Genomic DNA, 27,659 nt, shown 5'->3' with positions numbered 1-27,659 from the left:
TAAAATATTAGAATTTATTTATTTTTTTAATATGTAACTTTCTGATTAAAGAGGAATCTACAATATGTACTCAAGATTTCTGAAAGTAAATGTTGCTCATGCAGTATAGTGCTTGTAGTGTTGAAAGGAGGGCTGACTGGTAAAGATTCTCCTCTAAATTTACCAGATGTGTTGAAGCAGATAATACGCACAAATATTATTTTTTATTTTTTATTGTTTTTTTTGACACAGAGATGAGTTGCCTTTTTACTTCTATACTTTGTTTTCAGTATATATATTACATGTACAGTGTATGTATCACTATGGTCTATTACATTACTCTTTTTTCTTCACATTCAAATTCTATTTTAATAGATTGCAGTTTTCCAGTTCAGTGTATAGTACTATATACAAATGTTACTGAAGTGAAGGAAGTAAAAATAGAAGTACTATTTTAAATATATTTCCCATTAAATTGCATAGCTTTCTTTATACTGGCTCAATTGTGATGCTTTGTGACAACAGCAGGTAGTTTGCTAAAAAGGATTTTCAATGAATTTCATGCTCTCTCTGGTTACTAAAGTTCATCATTTTGATAGATTAATTTGTAATATATTTCTAACTCAAACATCAGAGAAATAAAGATATATTTGATTTTCTAACAATAATGCATTAAATAACAAGTGAAAAAATTGACCTTTTCATAGACTCCCTGCTGTTCATCCTTTTTCCAACTTTTTTTGTCACAGTGAATGAAAATGCTCCAGATATGCTCTTAATCACAGGAAATATTTTTCACTTTTTATTCAAGGCAAATTAATGCATATTGTCTTTTCCTCCTACGGATAGATTAAAACAAGTGTGCTTTCAGGCTATGTAAGGGTGGAGTGAATATCTCCAATGGGGCTTTCAGGGAAGGTATCTAATTTATAGTCTAGATAAAGAAATCTCTTTTGCACTCTGAAGAACATAAGTAAAAATAGAGTGTTCATGTTTTTGTTTTTGTTTTGTTATAACCTCTATGCATTAACATGTTATAAAATAGTGTCTGTTACTTTTATGAGATTGATATGGAAGATATCATACAGATATTAAAAAAATCCTGAAATGAGCAGAGTGTGCATATGTAGTACTCACCGTAGCATATGTTTACTCAGCCATGTGTAGCCATGCACATATCTGTTAGGATAAGTCATTTAGTTCTAAGGAAAATAACTACTAAAAAGAATGTATTCTGGAGGACAAGGAAGATATTCCAATATTGCAATGCATGGAGCTTAATTCATGCACATTTACATTAAAAGGATTTATTTTTTCCCCTAGTATCTGTAGAATTTGAATAAGGTTGTCTTCCAGATTCAGGAATATTAAGAAAAAGATTTTGTCCCTTCTTGAAAATGGAGGTTATGTTTCCCCTTTTCCTTTCAATGGGAAGTTCACCAGACTGACAAATAAATAAATAAATAAATAAATAAAGTCATCCACTGATTTAGCTTCATTGCCTATAGAAGACAGCTAGTGTATATGTACGTATATGCACACAGGCAGAGATACAAATCTGTATGCATGTATCTTTGTATTCTGTTCTTTCCCTTGAAGATTTTTATTCTTAATGGCTTAGAGAGAGAGACAATTAGGTTTTCAGCCAAATTATGCGATGTAAATGGTAGCTTAAAGAACATTGTGCCATTTTATAGCAACAGGCAGAGGTCTGCTTATAATCTGTTTCTGTAATCCATAGTTCTGGTGTGAATGGTTAAACAATGTGCACGATTTCATAAAAACATGAAATTCTAACTCCATGAAGTATATCTAATATATATCCCCTTATTCATGAGATTTTCCATCTCTTCTGATCAAGGAGTTTACAATCTCACATTTGGGGCTTATCAAAGATTTAATTCTATCTTGATATATATCATTTCCATGTTTATTCAAACAGTCCTTTCTGCATCACAGGAATAATGTACTTCTAAGAAAGTAATAACTGGGTTTTAATAGGAAATGTAAAGTACGGTTTTTAATTTAACATCCACTGGTAATATTAGGACCTTCATTTCAGTGAATTATATCTAGAGATCCAGTGAAAGTGTTTATCATTTCTGAACAAACACTGCCACTAATGACTGATTTTGTATTGTAATATTGAACAGAATAGACCTTATGCATATAGAGCAGGAATCATAAACTTTGACCAGCTTTTATCAAGAACTAATATTGTACATTAGTCCAGTGATTATCTAAATCTAAAAATAAGATCCTCATCTGCTGATATTTTGAAAGCATATGAACTCATTGCAGGATACAAGACCCACTGTATCTTATATATCCATAGGCATGTTACATGAGTTTTGGATGACAGCTACAGATGGTAGGAAAGGAAGCAGAGACTGGAATTTTTCAGGGTAAAGATCAAGTATCACTGCAGCTAAAATGCAGAATAATATCTAGTAGGAAATTAAAATTTAAAAGATATGAAAATCATCATAGAAAAAAAAGAAAACTAAGAACATTTTTTTCAGGATTTTACAAGGAAAACAAAATATATACTCATGGCTACCTGTCCTGCCAGCCACAGAATAAATTTATCACAGGCAGGTTCCCCTTTGCAAAATCTAGAAGATACCAAGGGCAACCTTGTTTTGCAGGCCGATTTAAATTTAAAGATTCAAAACCATGTGTTATCATATTTTAATCTTCTGAATAAAACATGAACATGCTCAGTGCTGTTACAAGTTATTTTTACATTCCAAATTTTTTCAGGTGTGATACTTTATTTTAATAAGTCAGTAAAGACTATAGTAAAAAGTATGAGAATGTGAGCTCCAAGAAATTCTAGTGGCTTCAGGTACAGAGGAAAACAATCTTATTTTTTTCATCCCTGTTCTGTCCATTTAATAAAAACAGCTGTTGAAATTAGTGCCATTGATTTTTTAATGTCTGATTGCATCCCAAATACAGTTTCTCCTTCAGTCTCTCTGATTAGTTGAATAGTTGTTTATACTATTTTTATGCATTCCCATAATAACCTTTTTTTTAATTATTATTTTTTACTATACCCGAGACATTTTTATAGCAGTATTCATGACTTTCTCCTTCCATTTGGGACAACTTACCATTTCTACTCAAGCCAATGATGTCAGAAAAATAATCTTAGGTTCATTACATTGGCTCAATCTCCTTTTACAGAGATAATGTAATTTTCAGTTTGCAAACACATTCTTTATAGAATTAGGTAAAAGTTACCTGCCGGCAAATTGTATTGCATTCTTTTCTTTTTTTTTTTTTTAAATCATGAAAATCCTGAATTCTACATAAAGTTTTGACACCATTACAGTATAACCAGTCAATGGTTTACAGGCTGGTTCAGCCCAGTACCGTCATGATTGGGGCAGGGGACACAGAGACCCACATCCCAGGTAAGGGGGAAAAGGGAAAAAGGATATGGGTCTAAAAACAAAACAGCAACAATGATCTGAAGAGGAAAGCTTATTTACTAAATAAGATATCAGAATGTAAAGTAACACAATATAATTCAATATAATTGGAATTGAAGCAAACAAATCAAATAAAATGATCAAGAGAGCGTCTGATAAAGCTGAAGGCCTTACACTAAACACTGAAGGTGAGACAGCTAGCAAGCACTTGCTGGGTCAATCCAAAAGGAGAGAGCCTGTGTCTAGTGAAATGAGAACAGGTTTTATCTTTCCCTCTGAGTGGAAAATAGTAAAATGCAAAGCAACGCAAAGTCCTCTGGGGTATTAGTACTTCTCTTCGGAGACAGATGTACCTGGAGCTATTGATGATCCATGGAGCTGGAGCATTAACTCTTATAATCCCAGTGCACTACATGGTGTTATGGTGTGGAATACCAATAAAAAAATCATAAAACCATGACGCGTCTATCTTCTCTCCAGTTTTTTGAGGGTCTGAGAAGTTGACAGTTCCAACTGAATAGGTTGAAACTTTGGGATTTTTGATAAAATTACTGGCCTCCTCTGGGAGTTGATTTCAGTACCACCACAGTTCTCTGATGTCATAGGCATACATCAGACAACAACATGTTTTGTTGAGACAGAAATCAGTTTTCCACTGTCACGGACCCCAGGGATGTTTTCTTAGTCTTCTCATTTCTTAGGCTGCACAAGCTCATAGACGGTGAATGCCACATTTCCTAGTCTCAAGAAGCTTTGAAATTATTCATATATGTAAAAGCAAATAATAACCTTAATATTCAAGCAGAACTGCAGCACCCTTTCAAAAGAAGTTGCACGTTATATATTTAACTAGACTATTTTTTTCACATATGAGGAAATTTAAAAATTATTGTATAAGATATTCTAGTATGTAGAATTATTGAACGGTTCGGTGGAACCTTTAGAAATCATCACCATGGGCAAGGGGCACCTTCCACTAAAGCAGGTTGCTCAAAGTCACAGCCCAATCTGAGTTTGAACACTTGCAGTGAAGAGAAATCCAAAAATTCTTTGAGCAACCCATTCCAGTAACCATTAAGTATTTCTAGTAAATGTGTCTTTGCCCATACAACTGCATAGAACACATGCTCTAAAGCAAATACTCATCATTATCATGGTTACCACTTATGTATAAATACAATTATTTATCTTTATTGCGTTGTAGCAGAAATGCTAAGTCATGGCTTGAAACAGTGATTGAGCACCTGGTGGGAAGGCAGGGCCAACCCAGGGGAGCTCAGGTGCATGCAGTGCACCTGAATGACTGGAAGGGGTGGAGTCAGGAGCTACACCTTCCCAGACCTCATTTAAGGGTCGGCAGTGGGGGCAAGACTTCCTTGCTGGGGATCCCTGCCTATCTGAGGTGTTCCAAAGGTAAGTAGCTTTTCTTCCTTTGTTTCTGTATTCCTGGCTGCTGCAGTTTGGCTTGTTCTCATTTGTTGTAGCCTATGATTGTGCCATCCTGATATTATTGCTGTACTTTCTGTCATGTTATAGCATTATGTGTGTCTTTAAATAATGGTTTTGAACTATTGAAGCCTTGAGTACGGCTAAAGAGATATGTATCTTTGTTTTGACAACATGAAATTTTGCCTCATATGACATTCTCTTCATTATGCAGGAGAATAATGTGTTTACCATTAAATGGATCAAAGTCGCTGAGCAACTGTAATCAGGGTATATCCCAGGAAAATATTTTTATCTAGACTAGATTAATAAACTAGATATGTTATGTTTATTCTTCAGCTGAAAAAAAAGTGCTACTTTTTAGTTCACAACAATGTGCAATATTCTTAAACACCTGGAAATTCAAAGATGAGCTCTTTGTATTATCCTTCCCATGTGAGTACTCTACTGTGTATACCAGCTTTCCAATTCAAAGTAATAAAAGCATCGATCTTCTAACATCTTGACAGTGAAGTTTCTCTAATTCTGCATTAGCACTGAACACAAACAAAAATCTTAGTATAAGCAGTCCCAAGAGGCAGTTCAACCAAATTTCTGCATTTCCCTGGGCTAAATCAGCTCCTGAAAACTTAATTTAAGAAACTGACAGAGACACCACAGTTAAAGTGGTAAATCTACTTTCTGGCAGTTTTTTAAATAAAATTTTCCATCACTGATTCAGACTACAGAGATAAATCTCTGTTCAAGTTGCCTCTGTCAAGCTACACTCATTAAAGATCATTGCTCTCAGTATTTCATCTAAATGTTGGCTGAAAACTGGAGGATCTTTGGTTACAAGCCTGGATACCAAAGAGTTTTTAAGTGAAATTTTAGTTAGCCAGCACGAACTGCTTGCAAATAAAATATGCACATCTTAATATCATATCTTAAGATCTTAATGCTGTGATTCAAGTGGAATGAATGAAACAGAAATCATCTTGGAAGAATTTTTTGACCATCATTTGCTTTTTCTGGTTTAGATGTAACACTTCATTACCAAGTTAAATAGCCTTAATCTACCTCATTAGAAATCTCTACAGCATCTTCAGGGCTAATATCTGCCACTCCAGTGCAACCTTTTCCTTCCTTGTTCCCAAGGAGATACAGCCAGGTTGTGTCAGAGCTAAAAGCATGTAAGTTAAATGTCTGTTATTGCTTCATAGAAGTATGTTTTCCCTGCAGAAATAGATTACACATTATTTATAAGCCCAGCATATTAGTCAAATTTGAGCTATTGTTTTCACACTACTACCTCTGTTATAGGCAGTATGTTATAGGAATTTGAGGAATACTCCAAGAGTGTACAAGCTACAGGAAGCCAATTTATTCTGTAGTTGTTTTGTTGGGGTTTGCTTAGTTGCGTCTTTAAAGGAATATCAACAAAGCTGAAGATTTTACCTCATCTATGGTTACCTATTCTAGTGTTTGTCCACTCTCGTGGTAAAAAAAAAAAAAAAATAAGAAAAAGACTCCTTCTGAACAGAATTTAGTATTCCAACTAGTGTTTGTTGCCTCTTGTCTCTGTGTATTGTGTACCTCAAGTGTCCTGTGTTCCAATCCCTGACTGGCTTAGTGGCCTTCACTAGACTCTCCTACTGTGCCCATGTCCCTCTCGTGCTGAGTTGCCCAGCAATGGACCCAAAACTCCAGTGCAGCCTCACCAGTTCTCTACTAGAGGAGTGTGATCACTTTCCTTGACCTGTTGGTGACACTGCCCAGGATGTTATTGTCCTTGTTTGCCATAAGGGCACATGCTGGCTCATGATCACTTTATTACCTACTAGGATCTCCAGGCGATACAGACTGCTCCCCTGCCAGCTGGTGCTCAGCTGCAGACAACATTTTGCTTTCCCACTCTTAAGTGAGAAAATTGCAGACAGACTCAAGTTGAGAGCAGAATCAGGAGAAAAAGCCTTATCTCATTCAAATTGTCTTTGTCAGTGTAAATGTGAACTGAAAGGTGATTTTCCCTTTCTCACAATTCTGTGAGATGGAGCAAAACATGTTTTCAGTGACAGTGGAAATGACACCTGACATGAGGTGTCACTAAATCCATTAACACGAAGCTGAATTGGGAATTAATTTTTAAGGGTGCCTATCTGATACTACATCCTAGTCTCCAGTTAACAGGGTTTTCTGCATTGTCCTTTTCATAAACTCTTGTACATTTCCTGAAGGAAGAAGTGGGGGGGAGGGAGGGGAAGGGAAAGTATTTTAAAATGATATTTGACTAAATCTGTATTATTTTTTCCTACTCTTACTGCTATTTGACTGTTTTTTTTTAAAGCATAATGATTGTACAAGCAAGGAAGGGCTACACTGTAAAACACAATGCCAAACAGCATTTGTTACAACATTAACATGGTTTACTTGTTAGCCCCTGTATCTTACATAAAGTAGCTGATGAAAATAATTGTATACAAAAAGAAAGTCACAGGAAAGAAAAGCTGAGGTAATGAGCTTTAGGAAGAAATAGTCTTTCTGGAAAATAAGTTATCACCTGATAACATCATCAGTTCTAAACTATAATGCTACACAATGAATATTCCTAATCATTTTTGTATACCTTATGAACCAGTTCCATTTGTGCAAGTATTATTGGATGCTTTAACTGAGCTAATTCTGCTGTATAATATTAGATGCTCTTACATTCTGCTGGTAGTCCTCTATGCTTTAGCTGCACTGTGTGCAGCACAGTCAAAATGTGAATGGCAGCCTATTGATCTATAGATTAGTACCTTAACTGGTTTAAACTACTACTGTTTCTTTTGCAGTATATTAGATACTTTCTTTCACACTAGCTAAAAACATCTAACACAGCATCATAATATTATTCTTTAGGGTATGCTTCCGGAAACTTAATAAAACCCATACATTTACCCAGAGTTATGCACTGAATCTTTTTAAACGGCCCCAAATTGTCCTTAGGAGGCTGTAGTTTACTGAAGTAGTGGGCATCATCAGGCTTTAGCAATAGCTCACAAGTGGAACAGAAGTGCACTTGAAATGCTTGCTAACATCAAGTTGTTTGATGTTGTGGTTTGTTTATTAATGTAGATGAGAATGTTTTTCTATTTTCATGAGATTTGCAATGTGAGAGTAGAAATTTGTGAAGTAGCTTACTATTTATTTCTGAATTGGAAAAATATACATAACACAGCAGGATATATAGAGCCCTAAGATTTTTTCCACTCCAATTTGTAAATATTGCCTAAATGACCTAAGTCAACTTAGGAGAAGTCTAATATTTATCTACTGAAAATATTGAAGAAATCTTTGTGATGTTATTCCCATTCTTTTCACTTTATAAGCTAAAACTAATCTCCAAATTCAGTAGATATTCCTGAGCAGCCTCATCCTTCAAAATGATTTATGAGACACTGTGCAGAAAGAATTCTCAGCTATAGAGCAGGAAAAAAATCTTAATTTCTAAGAAATAATTTTAATTCTCAAATGCAGGAAGTAGTCTATATATGGAAAAAACTATAACTTGCTCTGTGTTCAAGATAGAAATTATTTCTGTTGTTAGATGTGTAGTGGATGATCAAGTTAGCTTTAATAAAGCTAATCTGTGGTCTATGCTGACTGACACAGTATCATACCACAAAAAGGGGCTGCAACTTCACCTACTATTAAATTAATTACTGCGTATAAAGTGAAATGCATTTATCAGGTCTGAATTTAGCCTTAGGTATTCTAAAAAGTATCACTACCAGCAAGAGCATAAATGAACCCGTTATGAACTAAAGCTTACTGGAGTCATATAATATAGTTCTTTGGTAAATCCCTTATTAATTTAAAAAAACAAATATAACCTTTCAGAAATGAAACAAAGGTGATTTTCAAACTCTATAATGCAAATATGTCAGGCAAGAGGAAATCAAGTCACACATTAGCACTGCAAACTTTTATAGCGTTTCCTGTGTCACATAGTGCAGCTGCAGTTGTATATTCTTGCATCAAAGTTGAAAAAAGTCCCATTTAAGTGTAAAATGTGCCAAAATCAAGTTTCCTTGTATAAATACTGGATTTGCAGTAGAGACTGGTACACTCAGGCTTTGTGCACCTATTGCTGAGCGTTCACTTTACTGGTTTGACTTTGAGCTTGCAGATTTGGGCCAGTAAAATAATGAATGCTGTACAGCTTCAGGTCTAAAGTCAAATTCATTTACCAGCCTGGCCAACCGTGGTCTACACTGCAGTGAAAGAACCTGAAGTAGTCAATACAGAATCATTTTTCCACACCATTGCTGTAAGAGGACATGTGGGTCATCTATGTATAACCCCTACTTCACTTTGCCTGTGTGCTTCCTTACCAGAAACATGTGGCTACCTTTCTGCTCATCATCTTATTTAGGTTCTCTCAGCAGCTTTTTAGAGCCCTTGAGGGATGCGTGGCTATCTCTTTCAGCTGGATACTGTCTATTGACTGTAAATAAATTCAAACCATCAAAATTCACCTATTTCACAATGAGAATACAAGGCAATGAAAGGCTTGTGAGGACTAGTTATGCGTTTAAATTAATACTTTAGTTTACTGTAACCTTCCCTCAGAAGAGAACTTGTGAAAATATTTATCTGGGCTAGATTTGAGCTGAACTTACTAAGACAATGCCACACTTATTTTTAGTAATGTCTAAACTCACTCAGGCTTCTTTTTAATTGTTTTGAAATCTTAATGCATGTAAAAACATTGCTGTCTGGAAGCATTCAAATTATTGTGTTGTGTAGTGTATGTGTTTATGCTCAGCTTGGTCTTTCACAAAGCCCTTCTGCAAGGAGACAATCTCATGTTTCGTAGCACCACTTTTGGGATAACTGTTGTTTCTTTGGTGTGAGAATTTTCTTCAAGTCTACTTACAGCTTCCTCCCCTTCCTGTGTACACTGCAAACAGTAGATTTTTGTCTTCAACAGCAAATGCTGATTCAAAGCAACATGTAAGAATTGGCATAATGGTAAACACGGAGTCATGAATGATCAGGGTTTTTTAAAGAAAGAAATCTTGTGTATCTTGATAATTTTTTTAAGGAGAACACAAATTGATAGGACTCAAAGCAGAGGTGTGTGATTTTACCTCTGCCTTGTTTTATGCCACCTAATGAACTGTAAAGAACAATTATTAAACCTGGAATTTTTCTGCACATACTATATACAACTACCGAAGTTTATTTCCCACACCATACAGCTTTGCAACCTTCCCTACTAAATGGTATGGACTATGCTAAAATTCTTACCTCAGATGGAGATGCTCAAGCAAAGTGTTCTTCTTAATTAAGCAACTCAGTAAACTCATTCTAGAAAGAGAAATGTTTTAAGTGTATTTATTTCATCCCATTATTATGACTTGCACTTTTCTGCTTGTATTCTGCAGGGCTTTGCTCCCTGCTCACTTGAAGCTCAATATAGTTTTCTGGATAATTCCAAATATAAGCAATGTTTGTGTTTAGAAAGGTTTTATTTAGAATTTAGAGCTTATTTACAATAATACAGTAATAACTTCTGCAAATTTTAAGTATGTTTACCAAGAAGAGACATACTGTCATGGTTTTATGATTTTTGGTGCTGGTATTCCACACCATAACATCATGTAGTGCATGTTATATGAGTTATAGTGAGTATATATATAGTGAGTTAATGCTCCAGCTCCATGGATCATCAATAGTTCCAGGTATACCTGTCTCAGAAGAGAAGGACTCCATTCCCCAGAGGACTTTGCGATGCTTTGCGTTCTTATGTGTTTATGCTCAGGGGGAAAGATAAAAACTGTCTGTGGTCACGGGACACTCTTTCCTTGGGGATCAACTCAGCAGTGGGTGCTCGCTGCCATCCGCCTTCAGCGTTAGCGTAAGGCCTTTGGTTTATTGGACACTCTCTCTTGCTCATTTTATGTGATTTATTAGCTTTAATTCCAATTATATTGTATTATATTGTGTTATTTTGCTTTCCAATATCTTATTTAGTAAATTAGCTTTCCTCCTCAGATCATTGCTGCTGTTTTGTTTTTCTAGGCTCATCTCTCTTTTCCCTTTCCCCCTTCCCCTTTGCTGGGGTGTGGGTCTGTGGGTCCCCTGCACCAATCGTCACAGAACTGGGCCAAACCTGCCCGTAAACCGTTGCCACATACTTCACCCTTTAAAAAGACGTTTCCAAGATACTAGTTGCTGCTTCAGGTATAATCCAGAATTTAGTAGTTTTGTGACAAGGACTGAAAGAAGCAATTTTTGGTCTTGATTCCAGTGTAATCTGTGAGTGACTGTGCCAACCAGTAGCGCTACAAGAGTGTGTATCAGCTGAGGCTGGAATACCAACCACTGGACAACTGCATTAAAATATTGTGAGGCAAGCTATTTTCCTCAGAGAATGATCACTTGTCAAAACTGAGTTTTCAAACCAAGGTATTCCATCCAACTCAATCTTCTTCAATGGATTCTTCAGTTCCCAAATGGTATCCTTGATTATGTTACAGTAAGAAATAATGTTTCTTAGTTAGCTTCTACTCTGGGATGTGGGGACCTCTGTTCAGCTGCCTAGTTCAGTATATTTTCCTGTTCCAGAAGCTTAAATATTTGTCATTTTTCAAGCAATTACAAAAAATTACTGCTCAGGAACTTTGCCATATACCTAGAAGACTCAGATTAAAATTTTTGTGTGATAGCACAGGGACTGCAACCTGTCAGACTTTAGCAGTGCTTTATTTGGTTACTAGGATGAGTTTCGTTCTATTGATTTACACACACACACAAAAACTAATGATCCCAGTCCAGAAAAGTCTTAGTATCAAAATGTTCTGAGTAAATATAAAAAAAATTTCATGAGATAGTAATTGCTTTAACTTTGCAGTACAAACTGTTTTTACTTTCTTTTCAGGATATTCTTAATTGAAGATTTATATAGATAGAAAATTTCTTGACAAAGCTGCTAATGGGAAAAATTGATGCCACTGTACTGATGAAATTATTATTCTAAAGTTTAGCAGGTATCTTTGTAATGAATTGAAGCAGAGTAGATCAAAATTGTTAGGATTGTCAATGTATATATTCCAATACAAGAATACTATGATTATCTTAATGTAACATTGCAGCTCTAGCAATTTCATCCAGTTATTGATAAGAATCATATAAAGCAATAATAAGTCACAATGTGAATCCGTGTATTACAGTAGCTATGCTTTTTGAAGGCTATTTTATACCATTTTGTTAATTAAATCTCCGGTTTCATTTTAGACAAGAAAATCAGGATAGCTGAATCATCCCTTTCTCTCATGCTTATCTTTAAGTAATTCTATGGGATCTTCATATTTACACTGGCAATCGCTTAATATACATTGAGTATTTTCAACAGAATGCTGAGAACAACTAAGAATGAGCCAACTTTTGATATTTTCCATGGATGAACTTCAAAAGTAAATCTGAGTGGATCTAGTTAAATGTTATATACCTAAATTCCTGTCAAAAGTTTAGGGGCTGCTTTGGCCTGGTTCTGTGATGACTGGGACAGGGAACCCACAGACCCACACCCCAGGGAAGGGGGAAAGGGAACAAAGAAAAGGGAGACGGGCCTAGAAACAAAACAGCAACAAGGATCTGAAGATGAAAGCTAATTTAAAGATATCAGAATGCAAAATGACACAATGTAATTGGAATTGAAGCTAATAAATCGAATAAAATGAGAGTGTCTGATAAAACCGAAGGTCTAATGCTAAATGCTGTAGCTGAGATGGCAGCGAGCACCTGCTGCTGAGTCAATCTGAAAGGAGAGAGCCTGTGTCTAGTGAAACACAAACAGTTTTTATCTTTCCCTTTGAGCAGAAAATGGAAAAATGCAAAGCAATGTGAAATCCTCTGGGGTATGTAGTCCTTCCCTTCTGAGACAGGTATACCAAGACCTGTCAATGATCCACAGAGATGGAGGATTAACTCTTTTACTCCCAGTGCACTATGTGATGTTATGGTGTGGAATACCAATAACAAAAATCATAAAACCATGACAGTTCCATATCTTTTTTGGATCTCTACTGGTATAAAATGTTGTGAGAGGAAATGAAAGGCCAGAATTCCAGGTTACTAAAAAAAAATAAGCAGAAAAGGGAGTTGCACATGTAAAAAGAAAAATGTTCAGTTACTCTGAATAATTTTAGTCAAAGATGGTAAAGTTAGCTCAGGTGCAGGCAGATTAAAGTATTAAGTAGTTTCAGCATTCATAGTCTCCCCACAATTATTCAATAACTGCTGTCTATCAGCTCTGAAAAAAAATTACAATGAAAAAGAGAAACGTACCTGCCAAGCTCTATTTCGACCCTTTTGAGTGGGCAGTTCTTGCAGATCTGCTTGCGTGAGAAAATAGTATTGAGTGATGGAAGCCACTTTCAGTGGTAAAGTGATAACAGAAGAAAAAAATGCCTTTAGAGGCCCCTGTGCATCTACAACTACAGATGCTTTCACTGAATCCCTATGTGGTCATTCAGTCTCCAAGCAGCTCTTCTTGCTAAATTGAGAACAAAAAATATAGCAAATGCTTACATAGTTGGTTGTATTTGAAAAAGCTCGTATTGAATCTTGGCATGTTTGCATAGATTTCAGCAGTTCCTAATGAGAAAAAAATGGAGGAAACCCATTTTGCACAGTACAGCAATCCATGCCCAATGAAGTCAGTACAAATTCCTTGAGCATGCAGTATCTCATGGACTTTCAAAGAGAATCACACTGGATCACTGCTGCTGCTTTTCTCTTGATGTTGTATTTGGTATCAGCTTCTCTAAACTGTACCAGGACACCTAACAAAATAATTGAAACAGTGTTGTCTAGTAATTACTACATACCTTCATTTTGAGCACTGCTGGCCTCCTGCTGCTCCTTACTGCAAAGGAGATTGTTTTCATTTCTGGCAACTCTTGCAAGGTGCTATACTGCTATGTTCTTTTATCAGCTGTTCTCATACAGAATGTTATGAACTGTTCAGTTAACCTTGGGGAGGGTTGTTATATATTGTATGTATTTAAAAAAAAAATCATCAAAGCTCGACCTTTTATTTTTGGATAGTTTGTATAAAAAACGTTATAGGCTTAATTTGAAGAGGTCTGTTTCTGATCTTTGATATCTGAGTCTGAGACTTAAAAACTCTGGACTTTGTCTTGCTCCTAACCATTACAAATATCAACACATCTTAAGAGTGTTAGCAAACATGCCTTTCTTAATATTTCCTCTGTATTTCTACTCCTTGATGAACGGCAAAATCTTTTTTAATGCACCAATTTTCATTAGCAGGCTTTACAAATATCAGCAGGATTTACAAAACCATCACAGCGATCATCCATAAAGCTCATACAGATGTATTTTTATGTCCATGAAGAAAGCAGCTGTTTGTTGAATTTAAGATAATGAAATTTTCCTTGACATACAGACTGTGAACAACATCTTATTGGCATGCCCAATATGTATCAGCAGTACTTGTTGAGTTTCATAACTTCAAGGCTTATTAGACCATTTCTCTGCAAACATTCCCTGAGCAATGTTTGATCCACAGATGTTGTAGAGAAAACAGATGGCAAATACACTGGAGAGTACAGGAAATCCCCAACTTCCATTGTAGACTTAGTCTGTGTCCACTAAAACTGTATTCCAGCTGTGAACAAAGTAAATGGTGAGAGGAATTTGTCAAAGAATAGTTCTATTTCTTTTCAGTGTAAAAGACATTAATGACAGATACATCATCCTTTGGCTCCCACAGTTCCACCAGGAGGTTCAAATTCTCAGCAGTTTTCTCTCTACAGAGTAAAACTTTTTTATAAGTTGGATGTCTTTCACTGCTAAAACATAGGAAATGTTCTGTTAATGTGAGTGTATATCAGAGTACGTGGTCTAGAGATTATAAGCAAGATCAGAGCACATATCAATTCAAATTTTGAAAGATCTGACAGTGTGGCAGCTGATGTTGTAGTGAATGGGCTCCTTTTGCATCTATACTTATCCCTCATACTTTGGGGGTAGGAATTCTCAGGACCTAACTCATGTTTGTTTTTGAAAATCTGACTTCATTATCATTTTTATTTGAGCTGAATTTTACTGTAGACATGGATGATGTCTAATAATAAAAACCATGTTATTCAAAGTTATGATTTGAAGTGTGGGCTTTCAGCAGGAGTTATGTGTTGTGGTTGAGCCTGGCAGCAGATCAGCACTGTGCAGCTGTTCACTCATTTCTCCCCAGGTGGGATGAGGGAGAGAACTCATGAGTTGGGATAAAAACTATTTTCTAAGGCAAAAAGAAAAAATTGAAACAAAAATGTGATAACTGCATTTATAGCCACAATGCAATTACCACCTGCTAACTGATGCCCAGCTCACAATGCAACTGCCCAACTGACAGTCCACCAGCAGCACAATATCTCACCACACACTGACCAACACCCTGCAATCTCTGAGCAGCAGCTGCCCCTAGACAACTCCCCTCAGCTTCGTGGCCTTCTGCGTGACAACACGCAGTATGGAACAGCACTCAGAGTAATTCAGGCACCTACCCTGGCTCAGCTCCACCCTGCTTGCTGCTGCTGTGCCATAAAGGCAGCATTCTTCCTGTCAAGTGGCCTGTCCTGGTCCCAGGTGTGTCCCTGCCCCTCAGTAACAACTAAATATCAGTGTGCTATTAACACTGCCTCAGCTAAAACCAAAACTATTTGTTTTTACTAATACCAGCAATTAACTGACATAAGACTGTGACAAGTACCATATCTATTTTTTTGAGCAGAGGGAATAACAGTATTTTACCAAGTGCTCAAAGGCAGGAGTAAAATGTAGATCTCATAGACTCTAGGTTTGTTTGTTCTTTTACTGATAAGGATGAAAAGGCTACTCTTGAACAAAACAAGCTTCCTTAGTCCAAATCATAGTATCCAACTGCACTGTGAAAAGATGTTTTGAGGGTAATGGAATTTTCTAAATATATTGGATTATTTTGGTAAATCACTCAGGTGTAAATTCTGTGATGATAGAAAGCTAGATGTTGTGAAGTTTTATTTACTTGTCTAATTATAAGTAACTCATTGTGTGATTATACGTACTTTGCACTTGTTTTTAACCTGTGAAGTTTTGGGCTACTGCACCCTATGTAAGCAGACATGGCTGTCTTTAAAAGAGTGATATTCTGATCTCAGAGACCAGTTTTGATCTTTGCTTAGCTCCTCCTGATCCATTTTAATATCATCTGACAGATGCATAACAAATAACTAGTTCCTGCCAGCAAGCTAATCCTTTTCCTTTTCAAGGAATACATATTTCATCCTACGTCTGTACTTCGTAAAATATTTTTTAGTTCATCGTGACTCTTTTGAAGGTATTGCAAGTAATAAAATAAAGACAGCCAATAAGTTCTATTCATTCATGCTGCTTCTCTGATAAGAGACTAGAGGTTAAGAATTTTCCATGGCAACTAGAATGAATTAAAGGCCTTCTAATAATAATGTGATAGAGTTTTATTTTAGTCATTTGGGAATCAGTTGATGTCTTTAAGCAAAGTTGCTCCAAAGTTAATAATTCTTCAACTTCTTATGCAAGGTTAAAAGGCCAGTGTACTACTAAGGAGTTCTAACAGCCCCTTCTGGTTTGAGTGTTGGGGAAAAAAGCCCATTTACGAGAAACAATAGGCAGACTCTAGACTGGCAGCTTTGCTACAGAGTGGCCTAGGGAAAGAGGAAAACTTTGAGTATGAAGGCTTGTGGCCATATTTAAACCTATCAGTTGCTGGAAATTTTCGGTTGTTTATCTGAAAGTTCATGGTTGCTTTAATCATCTTCAAATGTCTGAAGTTACTTGTATCTTTCAGTTATATGAATCATCACATATTTACTCACAGAGCACATTAATTGCTGGATCATGCTGCTATGAGGATGTATAATAATTATTTATCACAAAAATATTTATAGTTTTTCTTGCCATCTCTTACCTGGATTTGCTGAGGGGTAGTCAATGATTATGCAGAAGTTTGGTACATTAAAAAAAAGTTACGAACATGAGCTTAAAAAATAAAAATTAAAAATCAGCTATGCTACAGAGTAATCACAGATTACAGTTGTGTCATTATCCAAAACCTCTCTGGATAGTTACTTTTGCTTGAAGTAGTACAAAAAGGAAAAATATGTGAAACTGAAAAAAATGACATTTTCTGAAGGAAGAGAAATTTGGACATGGCATATCAGCTACTCAGTGGCGTTCTCTTCCTTTTTTTTTCTTGGTAAGCCTAATTAAGTAGTTACATTTTAAATTTTTATGATAGTTTTAATTATTAATGTCATCAGCATGCTGAAAAAAATGTAGGTTAGGTGTGGGGAGAATTTGACTCTGCAAAGACATTATTTAAAAGCAATTTTTTTTTGCATGACTGAGCACATGTGCACACAGACAAGATAGTCACACTTTACAATGAGGTTACACATAAATAATTTATAAAGAGTCGGTAAATACTGTAGGCTATTACAGAATCCACAAAGTCCATAGTTTTGTTATAACTATGTATAGTACCCTCAAGTAATGTTCAACCAAGTATAATTTATGAAAGTCATATCCGTAGTATTGTTTATGATGTATATTAATCATTCATTAATCCTTTATAAACTATTTATAAATGCAATCTTAGTGGAAAGCATGGCTGAATCTCGTGCACTTGCTCCCTTATATCAGCTGCAAGAGGCTTGAATGTTGCAGACTTCTTTGCCCTTCTATTCAAAAAGCTGAGAAGTCTTTAGACAAGGCAACACACAGTAGCTGTTTCCCACAGATTCCTACAGGGTTAGAAGACTAAGACAGGCTTTGCAAAGACACAATGCTTTTAATCAACTGTACAGATCATTTCTCATCCTTCTCTAATATTTTTACAGTTACCACAATTCTGCAATTGCAGAGTTCATATGTAAAGAACTGCAGATTGTCCACACGTAGTAAAGTCTCAGACACTGAGGACTCTCACACGGTTTGGTAGATGACACCAGCAAAATATGAGCCAAATGAGTGCAGGAGGGTTGCTGTGAAATGTGCGTGTCATCAGTCCTTAAGGTTTCCCATTGGATAATAATCAATGTAAAATGACTGAATGGTACAGATTGGTATAATGTTTAGGAGCAGATCCTGGCTTGCAGGGTTGTTCTGCTTGAAAATAATTCTGCCTGTCAGGGTGTAGCTACTCATATTTCTTTCAGGCAAGCTCAACTATTTTTTGTGTGAAGGTACAATTTTATTGGTGTTCTTTGCTTCCTTATGTGTTCTGTGAAATCTCTAGCTGAGGCATTTAATACTAGAGCGTGATCCCAAAGCATTAATTGTTCACTTGTTGCTTCACAGGAAACAGATCTCATTCTGACCTTTAATATCTCAATGCATCGTTCATGGTGGATGGAGAATGGGCCAGGCTGCACTGTGACCTCAGTAACACCAGCCCCAGACTGGGCACCAGAGGATCATCGTTATATCACTGTCTCGGGGTGTTTTCTTGAGTATCAGTACATAGAAGTGGCTCACAGTTCTCTTCAGATCTTCCTTGCAGTAAGTATATACACTCACTTGTGCTGCCTTTTCTAGCTTTCATCTTGTTGAATCTTACTACTAGAAAAGTAGCATTGTGCCCTTTATCTTCAAACTCTAAGTGTTGGAATTTTGAATATATTATTCATCACTCTCTTTATTTTTATATTTATATATAGCTGCAAATAAAGCTGTTGCTATACATATTTTGTCCAGTGCCTGGGTACATGGCTCCCCCTCATAAACTTCTACTCAAGAGATTCCAGTATTTTGTCCAAAAAGGGCCATACTGGCAAAAGAGTGAGGATGTTTGTTCATCCTGATCCCAGAGTTAATGTATGCTGGCAACTGTTCCAATGTCTTACAATGTGGCCACCAGTTAATCAAAAAGTTAACAGCTTCCGTATCTGTCTTGTCCTCAGTCTAGGTGTAAATGGCCAACATCGGGTGAGTTCAGGCAATTATATCTTTGAGTTAATACATCTCTGGGTGGACTCCTTGTCCATCTGCTGAAGGTCCTTCTCTCCTGAAGGTCCATCTGCCTCCAGGTTTCCTCCATACACCTCAGCTGACCCCATTGTAGGAAAGCAAAAGGACCCTGACCAAGTAGTTAGCAATGCAGGCACTGGGTGGATCTGAAAGATAAAATCAATTTCTACCCCAGATAGATCGTATCTTCAATTTTGATAAGTTAAAGCTGATACAAAAACAACAAAATAAGTGCAAAAATAAAAATAAAAAACAGAGTGAATAAGTAAATAGATTAAAAAAGCTTTACAGTTTTATTTACAAGCAATTGTTATTAACTCAAGCATAACTTAGAAAAAGATATCTAATACTTTTTTATTTTATTCTAGGTTTGAGTTGTCGGGTTGTTTTCTTTTTTGGTATGCAATGAATGATGAACAAGAAACTCAAGGAATCTATATAGTTCAAGCTTGATTCTGTTCTCAGTGCAACAAAGATTTTTGTGTGTCTCTTCTAAACAGAACTGTGTTTTAGATTAGGAAGTTTTTGCAAGGCAGGGGAATGGCTCAGAATAACAAACCAACAGTAATCTGGTAACTGTAGACAGTACCATTTTTGTATTTCCACACATAATACTGTAAATGTAATTATCATAGATGAAGATCAACACAGTAAAAGTATGGGCCAATTTTCCAGACCTAGTGCTTTAAACTTTGGTGTTTACATAATTTTCACATTTCCAATAGTGAGCACGTCTTTCTTTTTCTAATAGAAACACTAGTATAATGTCACAATTATAAAAATGTGTTAGGAAATTACTTGGTGTGGCTTGGTAACATGTAATACAGAGCTGGAACAGAACATATTACTTAGTTTTCAGTAAACTAGCTTTCAACAAACCCAAACCTTGCATCAGATTTATCTCCCTTTAGAAGGAAATTAATCTTTCCTTTCAATTTCCTTTTATGGGCACTTAAGCGGATCTTGCACTTTAACTGTAAATCTATAACTTGCAACCTACAAATTGGTTACATGCTTTTTATTTGTGTGATCATGGCAATGATCAAGCTAATGGTTGGTCTTGCCTTCTTCACAGACTGGTGGCACTGCAGTATTTCTTTAAGGATATTTTCCACTGTCTATAGACAAAAAAGTTAGAAAGAAATTTGTCTCCACTGAGACTCTCTTTACATCAGTCTTTGAAAACATTATGCTATGTATATTTTGTACAGCTTGCTAGAAAGCTTGTATGGAAGCTGAGTGCCAAAGGTTAGGCTCCACATAGACATCGTGTTTGCTGTGGAATACTTAGTGAAAAGTATACAAGAGCTAAAATAAAAGCTATAAAGCCCCCATTATTCATGCTTTCTAAAATGAAAGACTTAAATTGGGCTGTGGAATATTTAAGAATTGCAGAGACTCACCCAAGGAGATCCAGAATATTTATTGTCTGCTATGCACCGTATCTCCCCAGATATCTCACTGAAAACAAAAACTGCTACAAGTGCTGCTGTTAATTCTGTGCAAGTAAGCACTGATCTTAGTTTTCAAAGAGTGCAATTTTGGATAATTTTATTGTACGGACTAAAAAAATTGTAGCAATTAAAACAACTAGAAAGCTAAATAATCCCAGATTTCAGAAGAATCATCAGTATGCAGAGTGGTATTCTTCCTTGCATAATACCTGTCTTAAAGACTAAAGAAAGCCAGAAATGATGATGCAGAAATGATTTGCTTCTGAGGAGTGGGTTTAGCTCAGTATAAATAAATGACCGGATAAAACTCCTAGTTCAGCCCACATTGCAGAAGTAATAGAAGATTGTATTTGGTGGCCTCTGTGCTTTGACAAGCTTAATATTTGTTGTTTACAAAAGGCTTCAAATTTGGGAAAATTATTTGAGACCTTATATGTGTGAGGAAATGCTCTGAGAAAAAAAAAGATTTAAATCATGATTTGGTTATTTATCATTCATGTATGTGAAGGAAGGTTGAAACAATCCAAAGTGATAATGAGGGCTGCAAAGCATCCACAAACTTTCCTTTATCTCATACTATACAGCACTTTGTCTGGTGGTGCTGGTGGGAGAATACAGCCTCTTCAGAGCTGTATTAACCAACCCTTGCATCAGAAAAGTAAAAAAATCATGCACAATTATAACTGTCTTGGAGCTATTCCCATTTCAGCTCATTACATATTTCTCAGCCTCTAACTGTGTTTCATCTTTGTGGAACTGATTTATTTTTTTTTAATTGCACTGATTTTCATTTCATCGTCTTGATGTTTTCATGGGAGTTTTCTGAAATGGTGCACCACCAAAATGTCAGTGCCACACACCATGCTTGTTACTTTTCCTTTTGTGCACCATAATAATATCTCCCATATGGTTCTTTTGAGACACAGCTGAGCCTCTGTGCTATCACTTTATCTGTATGTCTTATCATCTTATTCCAGCAAGTTAAAGAGCGTGGCTTAGATTAAGAAAGAGATTGTGTAGAATGAGGATCTACGTCATCTTGAAGTGCAGCTTTGCAGTTTGCAGTGATGCAAAATATATAAACGTACTTTTAGGGCACCACTTGCAGCAGGCAGCTGCTTTGAACTGAACAGAACTGCTAAGGGCAGGGTTTGTTCAGTTTTGTTTGAAACCCAGAGGACTGGGAAAAGATGTGGAGACAGTATTTCTATTGAATGATACTTTCCTTTCTTGTCCTGCCTAATTCTTGGTGAATGCCATAGATGTGTCTGAGAAGATTCATCTTCTACCTTCGCATCTGAGATGTCACTGTATTTTGCCAATGGTAATTTTTTATCATTATGCTGATATATGGACACAAACAACATCATTTCAGCCACAGCTAATCAATTTGTCTTGTGCAAAGCCATTTGTCCCTGCAGCCTATGCTCACATACTGGGCCAAATGCTCCCCTTTACATGTCTCTCCCAGAAATACTTCATTTACAGAGCTGTGATATCTGTGTACTTGGACCATCCAGTGTTCTCTGTGAGGACCACAGCTCTGCTTGTCCTTTATGCCTATGTATTACCAAAATTAATTGGTCTACTGATGGCATGACTTGGACTCTCATATGCTTCATATTTTAAAGTGTCCTTATGGCCATAATGGATATTGATTCTCACTGCTTACCTCACAGAAGCTATTTCATTTTCAGAACTCCTGGGTTATCTAGGATAGATAAATTACTAATCTCTGGAGATGACTTTTCCAGGTAAAGAATGAGGTCAGTGATACTAATGGAGATTTGATTTGCTACTGTTTTGTGAAATTTGAGTTGCATTCTGTATACTATGTATATAATGGAGGCTGAATGAAAGTTCCCCCCTATCCCCAGGCAACTGGATAAAAACAGGAGGAAAACCTTGGGAAGACAGTGCTTGGGGAAATACAGTGAAGACTGTACACCTCTGCTAACCTTGGCATGCAATGTCAGTGTTTAAAGAGGGCATGTGCTCCGTGTATTAATAGCAAATGCACATTTTTTTGATGTTGTGGCCAAGAAAAGGTCTCAAGCTCACAGTCTCACAGGTACTCACACACATCAATGTCTAATTCTAGCTACAGATCCAGCGTAGATTTTTCTTCAATTGAGCTTTTTATTGAACTCATCTTAGTACAGCAAATGGAAATTATTTCAGTTCAGACCCTGAGCTGTGCTTCAGATCAATTGGTTCTGTTTCCAAGTCTGCGATAATGTCCTTGAGAAAGTCATTTCTTCTCTCTGCCTCTTCCCAGGTGCTGCAGTGAGAAAAGCATTCCTAAATTGGTCTTGTTCAGTTTATAAGACTGTAACATTTGCATAGATAGGGATCCATTACATCTCTCAAAAAATCTCTAAATGTGGATGATACCCAGTATAGGAAAGCTATGTGTGGTACAAGAAAATTATAACGGTAATCGCATTTCATACAGAAGCAGAGCTTCTGTAGATTCTCTGCATCTTCCTTCCCTCTGTGTTCAGCGCTTTGATTATGTATGACCTGCCCCCACTCCCACAAGGCTGTTCTTGCAAAAGGAGACAAATTGAAATCCATTTTGTAGATCAAAACTCTCAAAATATACAAATAAAAGATGAGCTATGGTGATATGTTTGACAGAATTACATATCTTTGCCAGCACAGGATTTAAAGTATTTATTATGGTTGTCTTTTATTCCTCGCTTACCCACTCACAAGTCTATTGATTTGAGTGGAACTAAGTGACTGAGCTCTGGGAGTAAGACTAATGTGAAGGAACCACCTCAGCCAATTCAATTTTTTTGAGGGCTGTTCCAAAAGTAATGCCTCCTATTTCGTTATGTTTGCCCATGGTGACAGTCAGATGTTTGTGTTGTGGTAGTAGAGATTGAACTTTCCCATCAATATTCCATCACATTGTGTTACCATCTGACGGATGACAGCAGAGGAGTAGACTGAGAAATTGATGTCTGACATGAAAGTGTGTATGAAGCAAAGATGTGTTATTGAATTCCTTCACATGGAAAAAATGGCACCCACTGACACTTCCTGAATGTTTCTGGAGACCAAGCAGTGGAATCTGAGCACAGTGAGGCAGTGTGTGGTGTGTGTCAGCAGTGGTGACAGCAACAGTGGGTTACCTTCACTGGTGCGTATTTTTTACAAGCATAGTGTGCATTCTTCTGCTTATAGCTCATAAAAATGCATAGCTAATAGTGGTGACTATGTTGAGGAATGGTATTTTGTAGCTGGGAATTTGCTTTATCAAATAGTGTTATTGTGCTCTTTTGTATCTGCTGTTATTCCAAGGAAATAAATAGGAGGTATTACTTTCAGAGTAACCCACGTAGTAATACGTACATTGAAAAGATGAAGTGTGCAACATCATTCTGGTTAAATGAGTGAGGGAAAAGCATTTCTTACATACTGTATCTATATTATTGATGATAACTTACATGCCAAATAAATAAAATCTTAAGTAAACAGTTACATGAATATATTGACCATTATCATAGTGATCTTTCTCACTGATTTATATGTGCCGTACATTAGTTTTAAATCCTTTCTGTTCCTTCCTGAGCATATGCTTTATGCAACCATCAAATTATTATTTCATGCTTTAAAATTCATAATATGTAATTAACCATCCGTACTAGTTACAGTAAATGTACACTGTTTGCTATTCTGCAAAGCCTGTGTCGTAATACTTTTCAAGTTACAGTGCTGTCAGATTGATTTAAAGCATCATGAATCATAACTGCACCATTAAGAGGCAATAATAAAGCTGGACAGTTAAGATGCCAGCTTCAAAATCTCTGCATTGTTGCAGACTTACAGTACAGTATTTGCCAGGGTGCTTAACTTGTGCCAGTTTTTTTCTGTACTACATAAACAATAGTTCTTAAATACCCCAGGAAGATGTTGCCAGGATAATTCCATTAAAACATTGCAAAGTAATCAAATATTACATTAAAGTGGACCATGTATCTATTTAAGTGCTTAGAACAGAGAAGCAGTAACAGTCCCTGCTTCCCTGTAGGATTAATTCTGATTAGAATAAGGTACTCTCAAAAACCTTAATGTTAGCATAGCACAGGTGACGTTATAGTCTCATGTGCCTGAGGAGAGAGATGGAAGTAGGGAAGGAGACATACTGAATGAGTGATGAGGAGAGTGTGCAGAACAGCAGAAGTTAGAGAAATGGTGTGCCTGTTCATTACAGCATTTACAGAAGGAAAGGAAGATGAAAGTTCTGTAGGGAAAAGTGTATTCTCTTTTCTGGGGGAAGGAGGAAGATACTGATAAGACCTCAGCAGAGTGAAAGACCTGCAGTTCCACCAAAGACTCCAGCAAATGACAGATCAGGACTACAAGAAGCATGCAAATGAGTGTAAAGCATATATATAAGCACATCAGGACATTTTATGACAGGAGCAGGGCAAAAAAATGGAATAGAGGAGAAGAGGGAGTCATAGAAGTGCGTGAAAAATAAAAGTAGCCATACCATTAGGAATGAGGCATGGACCAAGATGGTATTTCTGTGAGTCCCAAAATACTCATGAGTGAAAACAAACAAAAAATTAGTTGGCACTGGATACTCCAGCTTGAAATGCTGAAAAGTAGATGAGTAGATCCTTTTGTCATAGCTATAAAGACTCAGGGCCAGGGATGATCTGAGAGGTTGTACTGTGTAAAGGGTTTTCAAATGAGTTCAGATGGATAACATTTATCTTTTAGGAAGTGCCACAGCTTGATATAGGCTTTGGGTTCTAATAACTATCCAGCCATCCCATTTTTGTGCTACAAATATGTATGTATCAGATATGCTTACCAGTAAATTGACATTGGATTCTTAATTTCCCATTCCTCAATTCCTTTGCATACATTATATCTTTTTGCAGTAAAAAGCCTAATTCTTTCTTTCCTGACAACACCAAACTCTTCATCTTTTCAGGAAGTACATCTTGCACACAAAAACCCTCACTCAGATTTATTCTTGCTAATTTTCTTCCCCTGTCACCCTTTTGACTTCTTCTGCACACACATACTCATGCACACAATTTACACATTGGCTGCCTCCTCCTGTGCTAGAATAATGGTGAGAGTTTTTGTAGGTGAGAAAAGAGGCAAGAGTTCATGTAATCAAATTTTGACTCTTTGAACCTAATGGGAAAAAATAACATTATTTAATTGAAGTAGAGTTCCCTTCTAGGGCATCACAGAGATTGAAGGAAAATTGATTCTTAATGATACAGTTTGGTACTTTCGGAAAGACCGTTCTTTCACAGCAAGACTGGGCAAAATCAGTAGAGTGGGTATGAATCATTGTAAAGTGCTAATTTAATAACATTGTCGTGCCACGTTACCAGAGGAGCAACATCAGGTTCAGGCATCTTTGACATGGCCTCAGAGTAGAGTATATTGCTATTTCTCTGTTTGACAATAATGCTAGAGTATGTCATTAGTTTTGAAGGATTACTGTAAGACTTCTTTATGCTTATACACATTGTTTGTGGTTGCTTCTATCAAATTTTACCTGCATTTCTTCACCAATTCTTGCAGAAAACAGAAGTGTACCCATCAAAGCATTAACGGTTTTTTAATGAGCGTGGAGCTTAGTAAGTGAAACTGTATACATTCATTTCCCGAAAAGCTTTCCTTCTTAATGGACTAGGCTCATATACAGCTAAGTTGTGTGATATTTTTTCTGAAAGTTTGCTCCAATTCAGTGGAGAGGTGTCAGTTTTTAATAGAGCTACAAGGCCAGTGCACTTAGTATTTTTTCTGAGAGGTTCATTTCCCTGATGGATTGAAAGGCACCTGCACCAGCATGAGCTGAGACTGGAAGAAGCAGTTCCAGCTCTCACAGATCCTCTTACACAAGCAAAGGCAAATGGTGAATGTGATTTGGGCAGGAACAGAGTTGTGATAATCAAGAGCTGAACATTAGAGTCATTACTATGAGGCCCGAGGGCAGTTTCCTGAGAATTTGTTTTGACCGCCTCATATGTATTCCTTCACACAGGGGACTCTAATTTGGCCTGACCCTGTAGGGATAAATAGTTATATGATGCAGCGACGAGATTACAGTTCCCCAGTTTCAGTGCCTCATGGCTGTCTTGGGGCTATGTGATGCTGGTGGTGCTGTGTTACCTGGTGATGCTGGCTCACTGATTTTCTTCCTCATACAGCTGGGGTTTAAATTATTCTTCAGCTCCTGTACTAGCACAATTCTGCTATGATTTTATGACACTGCTCTAGCAGAAGAGCTGCAGGTGAACTCCTTCCAGCTATACACAGCTCAAAAGCCTTGCAGTTAAGGTAATTTCACCTAGTTTGGGATCTTTGGGTTTTGCATATTTTGAAGGTTCTGGAGAAAGAGAATGGATGAGGCTCTTTCTCTGAATATTCTATATAAGTGAGGCTGCATGGTAAAAAAAAAAAAAAAAACCAACTACAAAAATACACCTGCTTTAGATGTAAGAATTATATTAAGCTGAATAACAATAATAATAGCACAATATTCCGTAATCTTTAGTAATTTTAAGTACAGATTTACCCCAGCATTTCTCTGCTCTGTATTCTTTTGAACACTAAAGTACTGCCTTACACTCCCATATACAAAAGAGAAAACTCTTATTTTGCCATTTTGCTTGACACCTCATAAAGGACATTTTCCATTTTGAAAGAAAGTGGCCTCAAATCATGAGTTAAGGTAATCGGTTCCTGAATATATGAGAAGGACTTTGGTATGATGATAAAAAAAGAAAAATAAAAAAATAAAATAATATAAAAATACAGAAGATAACGAAGAACAATAAATAAAAAGAATAAAAAAACAAGAATACAGAAAAAAAAAAAGAAAATAAAGAAACAAAATAAACAAAATGGTAGCACAGCTTTCTGAGTGTATGAAAGTATAGATTTATCTCTGAAAATGTAAAATTACCTACTGTGCAGCTTTAGTCATGACAATCCTGGTTATAATGCCACAGTACAGCAAATCTGTTCTGTACTCCAAATTCTCAAAAGACAAATAATGTGAGCTCTATGACTCATAGCAACTGCAACTGAACCTGTATCAATTCTTAAATTTCTAAAATTCAATGTAATTCTACATTTCTATAGAACAATTCATTTGTTTTTGGTGGAACTAACTACTCCGCTAAAAATAGTAACTGTTCCTAGGGAAAATAGAAATCATAGAAGCATTTAAATATACTTCATGAGTGTGTAAAATAAGAATATTAAGTACTATTACATTATGTACTTTGTAGAAAATTTTCCCTATTTCACAGCAAAGCCT

General features: G+C 36.4%; 1 protein-coding gene across 1 annotated transcript in view; it reads left to right on the top strand.

Annotated features, from left to right (window-relative positions):
- The window catches only part of NKAIN2 (sodium/potassium transporting ATPase interacting 2), a 502,066-nt gene that overhangs the window by 406,637 nt on the left and 67,770 nt on the right, over positions 1-27,659 (top strand). Inside the window, exon 4 of the mRNA XM_065734411.1 lies at positions 18,231-18,431. Coding sequence (XP_065590483.1) covers positions 18,231-18,431 — 201 coding nt within the window. The remainder of the gene's footprint in view (positions 1-18,230; positions 18,432-27,659) is intronic.

This window comes from Cyrtonyx montezumae, unplaced genomic scaffold (genome assembly GCF_038088225.1).
Source record: "Cyrtonyx montezumae isolate F1298 unplaced genomic scaffold, pur_monq_1.0 scaffold_0, whole genome shotgun sequence".
NCBI lineage: Eukaryota > Metazoa > Chordata > Aves > Galliformes > Odontophoridae > Cyrtonyx > Cyrtonyx montezumae.
The sequence above is the reverse complement of the archived record's forward strand: the minus strand, read 5'-3'. Positions and strand labels throughout refer to the sequence as shown.